This window comes from Pseudophryne corroboree, chromosome 8 (assembly GCF_028390025.1).
Source record: "Pseudophryne corroboree isolate aPseCor3 chromosome 8, aPseCor3.hap2, whole genome shotgun sequence".
NCBI classification, from domain to species: Eukaryota; Metazoa; Chordata; class Amphibia; order Anura; family Myobatrachidae; genus Pseudophryne; species Pseudophryne corroboree.
The window spans coordinates 234264753-234273742 of NC_086451.1; the positions used below are offsets into that span (position 1 = coordinate 234264753).

Sequence of the window (8990 nt, forward strand, 5' to 3'; positions counted from 1 at the left end):
CACAGAATTAGAGTTTTTCTCCCAGTGGAAAAGACTCTGGAAATTCAGAACCTGGTCAAACAAATTCTGAAACCAGCAAGAGTATCAATCCATCAATGCACTCGGTTGCTGGGGAAGATGGTGGCGGCCTACGAGGCCATTCAAAAAATATATGAGTGGAACAGAAAATAGCGCTTAGTGGAAACAAAGCAGCCCAAGATATATTCTGGTGACTCCCAATCACCGGAAAGACTAATACACAACAACAGATATTGAATACACCTTTAGGCGCTACCACTTTCTAAAAATCACGTAATGTTGTTAATCAATAGTCCCAAATAAGATCACTCGTTTCACTTGAAATATTCCTCCTCCTAGAAGTTCGTTCCTCTTCAAGTTCACAATTTTCTCATGTGAAGATGTGGTTCATAGAAGGAAAGAAGGACATATATAGTGTAGTAGATTTAAGCAAAAAATTTAATTTATTCAATAGTAAAATACATAAAATATATTTCCATCCAATTAAAAGTGACAACTCCACTCTCTGATAAAATTGGAACCGTACCGTGTCAAGCTCCCAGCATGGAGCAATGAAGAAAGTATAATCGGAAGATTCCGGAATTCCTCCCTCCTCCCTTCACGCAATCTGCTGACCACTGGACCTGGCAAGGTTCCCCTCTGGTTCTGAGTACAGGTAAAGGATCACTGGATGCCGCGAGGGGAACCTTGCCAGGTCCAGTGGTCAGCAGATTGCGTGAAGGGAGGAGGGAGGAATTCCGGAACCTTCCGATTATTCTTTCTTCATTGCTCCATGCTGGGAGCTTGACACGGTACGGTTCCAATTTTATCAGAGAGTGGAGTTGTCACTTTTAATTGGATGAAAATATATTTTATGTATTTTACTATTGAATAAATTCAATTTTTTGCCTAAATCTACAACACTATATTCGTCCTTCTTTCCTTCTATGAACCACATCTTCACATGAGAAAATTGTGAACTTGAAGAGGAACGAACTTCTAGAAGGAGGAATATTTCAAGTGAAACGAGTGATCTTATTTGGGACTATTGATTAAGAACATTACGTGATTTTTAGAAAGTGGTAGCGCCTAAAGCTGTATTCAATATCTGTTGTTGTGTACGAGGCCATTCAGTTTGGCAGATTCCATGCCAGAGTGTTTCAGTGGGACCTGTTGGACAAGTGGTCCGGGTCCCATCTGCACATGCACCGAAGGAAAATCCGTCTTCCAAGACCAGAATCTCACTCCTTTGGTGGCTGCACAGCTCTCACCTCCTAGAGCAGGCATGTCCAAACTGCGGCCCTCCAGCTTTTGAGAAACTACACATCCCGGCATGCTCTGACACAGCTTTAGCATTCTCTGACAGCAAAACTGTGTCAGTGCATGCTGGGATATGTAGTTTCACAACAGCTGGAGGTCCGCAGTTTGGACATGCCTGTCCTAGAGGGATACAGGTTCGGGATCCAGGACTGGATCCTAGTGACCACAGATGCGAGTCTCCGAGGCTGGGGAGCAGTCACACAGGGGGAAAGCTTCCAGGGAAAATGGTTAAGCCAGGAAATTTGTCTACACATAAACGTTCTGGAGTTAAGGGCCATTTACAACGGCCTTCTGCAAGCGGAACATTTTCTTCGCAATCGGGCCGTCTTGATTCAGTCGGACAACATAACAGCAGTAGCGTACATAAACCGCCAGGGTGGAACAAAGAGCAGAACGGCAATGGCAGAGGCCACAATGGTTCTCCGCTGGGCGGAAAGGCATACAAGCGCTCTTTCGGCGATCTTCATTCCAGGAGTGGACAACTGGGAAGCAGACTTCCTCAGCAAACACGATCTCCATCCAGGAGAGTGGGGTCTTCATCAAGAGGTCTTTGCAGAAGTGACAAGTCTTTGGGGAATTCCTCAAATAGACATGATGGCGTCTCGCCTCAACAAGAAACTTCAGAGATATTGTTCCAGGTCGAGAGACCCTCAAGCAATAGCAGTGGCACCGTGGGTGTTTCAGTCGATGTATGTGTTTCCTCTGCTTCCACTCGTTCCAAAAATGATAAAGATCGAACAAGCGATCCTCATTGTTCCAGACTGGCCAAGGAGGGCTTGCTATCCAGATCTTCAGGAATTACTCATAGGAGATCCCTGGCCTCTTCCTCTGAGGGAGGATCTGTTACAGCATTGGCTGTGCGTGTTCCAAGACTTACCGCAACTTCGTTTGGCGGTTGAACGCCGGAACCTAGCCCAAAAGGGTATTCCCAAGGAAGTCATCCCCACTCTTATTCAGGCCAGAAAAGGAGTAACGTCTAAACATTACCACCGTATTTGGAGGAAATACATGCCTTTGTGTGAATCCAGGAAGACTCCTACGGAAGAATTTCAGTTAGGACGTTTTCTCCATTTTCTACAAGCTGGTGTGGATGCGGGCCTAAAGTTGTGCTCAAGTAAAATACAGATTTCAGCCTTATCGGTTTTCTTCCAAAAACAATTGGCCTCCCAGGAGTTCAGACTTTTGTGAAAGGCGTGTTGCACATCCAACCTCCCTTTGTGCCCCCAGTGGCACCGTGGGATCTTAACGTGGTGTTGCAATTCCTTCAATCTCAGTGGTTTGAACCTTTACAGAAGGTAGAGTTAAAATTCCTCACTTGGAAAGTGGTCATGCTGTTGGCCTTGGCATCCGCAAGGCGGGTGTCTGAATTAGCGGCCTTGTCTCACAAGAGCCCTTATTTGATCTTCCATGAAGATAGAGTTGAGGACTCGTCAGCAATTTCTGCCGAAAGTAGTCTCGTCGTTCCACTTGAACCAACCTATTGTGGTGCCAGTGGCTACTGACGCCTTGCTGGAATCTAAGTTTCTCGATGTAGTCAGAGCTTTGAAAATTTATGTAGCCACAACGGCTCAGAAAACGGAGGCTCTGTTTGTCCTGTATGCTCGCAACAAGATTGGGGCTCCTGCTTCCAAGCAGACTATTGCGCGCTGGATCTGTCATACGATTCGGCATGCTCATTCTACGGCTGGATTGCCATTACCAAAATCGGTTGAAGGCCCATTCTACCAGAAAGGTGGGCTCGTCCTGGGTGGCTGCCCGGGTGGGTCTTGGCATTACAACTTTGCCGAGCGGCTACTTGGTCGGGTTCAAACACCTTTGCAAAGTTCTACAAGTTTGATACCCTGGCTGATGAGGACCTCATGTTTGGTCAATCTGTGCTGCAGAGTCATCCGCACTCTCCCGCCCGGTCTAGAGCTTTGGTATAACCCCATGGTTCTTGATGTGACCCCAGCATCCTCTAGGACATATGAGATAATAGGATTTTAATACCTACCAGTAAATCCTTTTCTCTTAGTCCGTAGAGGATGCTGGGCGCCCGTCCCAGTGCGTACTGTATCTGCAGTTTTTTGTAAAGTTTCAACACATGTTGTGTTATAATACAGAATGGGGGTTTGGAAGGGATCCCACTTGCGGCGCAAAGATATTCCAACGGTGTTATTATTTACCGTTGAACACACTCTTCGTCAGTTTCTCCGGGAATAGTCCATCAAATTAACAGAGAATAGTCCATGTGGAGATTCAGTTCAGTATGTGGATATGTGGAGAAAGCACAATGGGTATACAGAAGTTCAGTTTGTGCTCCCAAGCAATATAAAAAAATGATGAGGTGACTTCTGCCCGGATTCCTTCAACTATGGCTAATCAGGAAGTGCAGATGATATCCGTAAGGTTCACCACAGTGTGGATATAGTATAAGTGCTCCTCACATGTGTGCTTACTTTCATACACTTAAGACAATACTTATAAAGGTTTCTTTATGGACTCTGTGCGGGGTACTTCTTCTATTCAATTTTCATGCTCCAAACATACAATATAAAATTCATCTATGTATGATGCTCACAGCAAGGCTTACTTCAAGAGATGCCGTTCTTTCATATAGCGGTTTCTTTTTCTGCAAGCCCGTTTGTCGTCCTCAGCCGTCCCGTGGTGCGTATTTTGCTCAATCTGCTTTTGCGGACGACTGACTCCCGCTCGAGAGAAACCCGGAAGTTGGCGTGAAAGAAAAAAACTCTCTTCCTGTGTGTGGAACGCAGAGGCCGGAAGTGGGATGGAACGCACAGGCCGGAAGTGAGGTGTGATTGACAGGGGAACACAAAATGCCTTCTTGTGTTCCCCTGTCAATCACACCTCACTTCCGGCAAAATACGCACCACGGGACGACTGAGGACTACAAACGGGCTTGCAGAAAAAGAAACCGCTATATGAAAGAACGGCGTCTCTTGAAGTAAGCCTTGCTGTGAGCATCATACATAGATGAATTTTATATTGTATGTTAGGAGCATGAAAATTGAATAGAAGAAGTACCCCGCACAGAGTCCATAAAGAAACCTTTATAAGTATTGTCTTAAGTGTATGAAAGTAAGCACACATGTGAGGAGCACTTATACTATATCCACACTGTGGTGAACCTTACGGATATCATCTGCACTTCCTGATTAGCCATAGTTGAAGGAATCCGGGCAGAAGTCACCTCATCATTTTTTCATATTGCTTGGGAGCACAAACTGAACTTCTGTATACCCATTGTGCTTTCTCCACATATCCACATACTGAACTGAATCTCCACATGGGCTATTCTCTGTTAATTTGATGGACTATTCCCGGAGAAACTGACGAAGAGTGTGTTCAACGGTAAATAATAACACAGTTGGAATATCTTTGCGCCGCAAGTGGGATCCCTTCCAAACCCCCATTCTGTATTATTACCCCATTGGTGTGTGTGGTGACACACCAGGATAAGATCCCACTATAGGCAGCAAAGTGAGTGCGCAGGAACATATCTTAAAATTTTGGTTACATGTTGTGTTATGTTTTTTAGTCAGCCTGTTGCTAACATTGTTCATGCCGTTGACTTGCGTTATGTTGAATGCTATGTTGTACGGCGTGCTTGAGGTGTGAGCTGGTATGTATCTCACCTTGGTTTAACAATAAATCCTTTTCCTCGAAATGTCCGTCTCCCTGGGCACAGTTCCTATAACTGGAGTCTGGAGGGGTGGCATAGAGGGAGGAGCCAGTTCACACCCTTTGAAAGTCTTAAAGTGCCCATGTCTCCTGCGTATACAGTCTATACCCCATTTTTCTTGATGTGACCTCAGCATCCTCTACGGACTAAGAGAAAAGGATTTACCGGTAGGTATTAAAATCCTGTTTTCTGTGTTTAGGGATGGTTCTCAACTCTGTCTCAGAGGCTTTTTCCTTCCTCGGGACCAGTTCCCCTCTCTCTTCAGCCAAGTGGCGGCGCTGGGAGAGGTCTCCTACATTCTCCACTGAACAGAGGACTACAATCTTCATTTCCAGGTCAAGCCGCCAGGTTAGGCTCCCGGGTGAGCATTCCCCGGAGTTTTGTCAGCTGGTCCGCTGTTAGCGGAGAACTCGGATCGACCTCATGGCGTTCCGACTGACTCTTCAACCCTTTACTACTCTCGGATGTAAGCTCTGGCGGCAGTAGCCGAGGATGCTCTCACGGCTCCTTGGAGCTTCTGGTTAGTCTATCTTTCCTCCTTTTCTGTTTCTTCCTCACTTTCTGCAACACATAAAGGGAGAATGCGCGCTAGTCCTTCCGGTGACTCCAGTTTGGCCGCGCATGACTTGAAGATCCACCCTACACCTGTTGTCAGTAGAGGTGCCTTGGCTACTACCATCTGCGGGAATGTCTACTTCAACAGGGTCCTTTTCTTTGTTCAGTCTTGCACAGGTTTCGTTTAACGGCGTGGCTGTTAACGAGACTTTCTCAGAAGAAAGGAGTTCCCTAGTTCGGTTATACCTTCTGGGCCCCGATTTCGGAAGTCTGTTACCGCGTCTCACTGTTGCCACTTTTGGAAACTTTATGTGGCCTGGTGTTGGTGACGAGGGTTTTTCCCTTTCGGGTTTTTCATTTAGCCGCTTTGGTTTCTCCGGGTGGTTTGCTCGGCTGCGCTTCGACTAAATTGACCTGAATTTCAGGTCTCTGCTCTTTCTGTTTTCTTCCAAAGGAAATTAGCCTGGCTGCCGGAAGTTCGGGCTCTCTTGCAGGGAGTACTCTACCGGCAACTCCTCTCTTTCGAATAAGGTTTCGGCTGAGTTTCATACTCAGCTGTCGTTTCTTCCAGGGGTGATGTCCGCTTTTCATATAAATATCAGTACGTATGATGTAATGGTTAGCATTACTGCCTCACAGCACTGAGGACGGTTCGATTCCCACCATGGCTCTACCTGTGCGGAGTTTGTATATTCTCCCCGTAGTTGCATGGGTTCACTGACACTTGTGTTTTCGGCCCTTTTTGGATGTTGTCAGGGCTCGCCGACTCTCTCTACAGAGGTCTTCGGCTATTCGACAAATTGATTTCTTCTTTGTTCTGTACGATGCTCCCGTTCTAAATGGCCGGGGTCCCAGCAGACGTTGGGCAGTTTGATACGTCTGACCATTAGACAGTCTTATTTGGCGGTTGCTCGAGAGCCTCCGTTTTCCATCTCGGCGCATTCCACGCACTCTGGGGGACCTTCGGGGGCGGCCGTCCATGGGGTTTCCATGAATGCTTCATGTTGCTATGCCGCTTAGTCGGGACATCATACGTTTATCACGTTTTACACATTTTACATTTGTGCGGCCTCTGTGTAACCGGTTGGCCGAGCGGTTTTGCAGGACTCTCAGCGCTTTCCCTCCCGTCTTGGGAGCTCTGGGACGTCCCCATTGTATCTGCACTCCAGTGGCCCCTAATGGATGAAGGAGAAATCAGGATTTTAGTACTTACCGATAAATCCCTTTCTCCGATTCCACAGGGGCCACTGGACGCCCACCCAGCGCTGTTTCCTCCTTCTCCAATTATCGTGTTGCATGGCACTGTGTGACTGCGCGTTTTGTTCCTATTACCCTATCACTATGTTTCCAGGTTTCCTTGGTATTATCTTGTTTTAGTTGGCTTAGCGAACCTCCTCTACTTTGACATTGGTCTTTTCCGGCTCTCATCGGGCACAGTTTTGACTAGACTGGCTTGGAGGGGGACATAGTAGTGGAGGAGCTAGTCACATGGTTGTAAATTTAAAGTGCCAGCTCCCAGTTACTGCCTACTATATCCTCCATTGTATCTGCACTCCAGTGGCCCCTGTGGAATCGGAGAAAGGGATTTATCAGTAAGTACCAAAATCCTGATTTTAATTTTATTATTTTTTTGTTGGTTTTTGGGGGGAGTATAAATCAAAGGAATAGTGTACATTGCAAACCTTGTAGCTATAACAATAGCAAACTACGACTGTGCATATGTGTGCAGACAAATCACAGATCTTGGTGGTTGACTACCTGTGCTGAACAGGCAAGTAGTATTGCAAGACTTGTCAATCTGTTACGCTGGCATTTACTGGTCAATCAGTGACCTCACATGCTGCAATCAACACTGTTCCACCACATCGTATCCAATCAGATTTTGATCAGGAATGACGAGCCTACACTTGCCACTATGGTTGGTTTTCTTAAGTGGAACCAACTAAAGCATTACTTTGGTAGCCTTTAAGAACTGGTTTTATTTTAAATCCTATCTGCTTGAGTTTATTACTTGTGAAATTTAGAAATAATGCATGTTCTGAGCACCCTTAAACATCTACATATATTCATTAATATTAATGCCACCACAACAAGGTCATTTAATGAAGCAATACCGAAGAATGCCATTCCATTTTACCTCCTAAGGTGCTGCGTGAGATAAGTGATATTGGCCAGGTGCTGTCTATGAAGCTTCAGCGCAAACCAAGCATTACGTCTGGAGCTCCAGCTGCTGTTGACTCGCAAGAAAACCAGAATTCCATACTAAAGAAAAAGAAGAAAGCTCTGTGTAACAGCAATACCAGCTTCTTCTCTGGATGCTCACCAATCACAGAGGATGAGTAAAGGCCTCCAAGATTTCCTGTCTCTTATTGTGAGAAAAGACTGCGATAACATATTGTAGTAACAGTCTATATGGCAATAAAATGTGTTGCCTTATTTTAATATGGTCAGTAATTGTGAAGGGTGATGGAAACCTAGATACAACTTAACAATCTTTGTAAATATTTGTCTCTCTCTGGAGGCGTGTCAGTGGCAGGTTCTGCACTTAGAAATCCTTGAAATAACAATGAACTCCAGTGGAAAACACAAATGTTGCATTACTACCAGAGGTAACGAACTCTGAAGTCTTATAGTCTTTACTCAACATATAATGACCTATGCCTTCTCTTAGACTAGTGGGTCTCAAGCCCAGTCCTCAGGACTCCAAACAGGTCACGTAGCTAGTACACAGGTGAATTCATTACTCACGAACACTTTTTAAAAGACCTACAGATGGCTCAAATAATTTCACTTGTAATTTTGGAAAACCTGAAAAGCATGAACTGTTTGGGGTACCGAGGGCTGTGTCCTAGACTATACTAGCTTATTTCCTGTCTGTGGTTGTTGGTATCTAACCCTTGGCAATCGCACGTGATTTAATGAATTTTTCAGCAAGGCCTAGGTTAATTTTATTTAAAATATTACAATTATTTTTATATTTGTGAGTGTACTATGTTTTTAAATTGTTTCTAGTTGTATTACTAATAAACCTTTACAAATGTTTTGCTGTTTCATACCATAATTTCTATTAACCTCCCAGAAATAAACTTTACAAGGACCAAACTAGTAACCTGCTGCTGTAAAAATAGGATTTTAATACCTACCAGTAAATCCTTTTCTCCTAGTCCGTAGAGGATGCTGGGGACACTTCATAGACCATGGGGTATAGACGGGATCCGCAGGAGACATGGGCACTCTAAGACTTTTACTGGGTGTGAACTGGCTCCTCCCTCTGTCTCTCCTCCAGATCTCAGTTATAGGAACTCTGCCCAGGGAGACGGACATTTTGAGGAAAAGGATTTATTTTTAAACTAAGGGTGAGATAAATACCAGCTCACACCACAAACACGCCGTACAACATGGCATTTGTAAGCAAGTCCAGTCAACAGCATGAACA

General features: G+C 45.1%; 1 protein-coding gene across 1 annotated transcript in view; it reads left to right on the forward strand.

Moving 5' to 3' along the window:
- KIF4A (kinesin family member 4A) overlaps positions 1–8596 on the forward strand; it is a 579230-nt gene extending 570634 nt beyond the window's left edge. Inside the window, exon 31 of the mRNA XM_063937105.1 lies at positions 7700–8596. Within this exon, the coding sequence (XP_063793175.1) occupies positions 7700–7897 (198 nt within the window). The 3' untranslated portion in view covers positions 7898–8596. The remainder of the gene's footprint in view (positions 1–7699) is intronic.
- Positions 8597–8990: the final 394 nt, after the last annotated feature.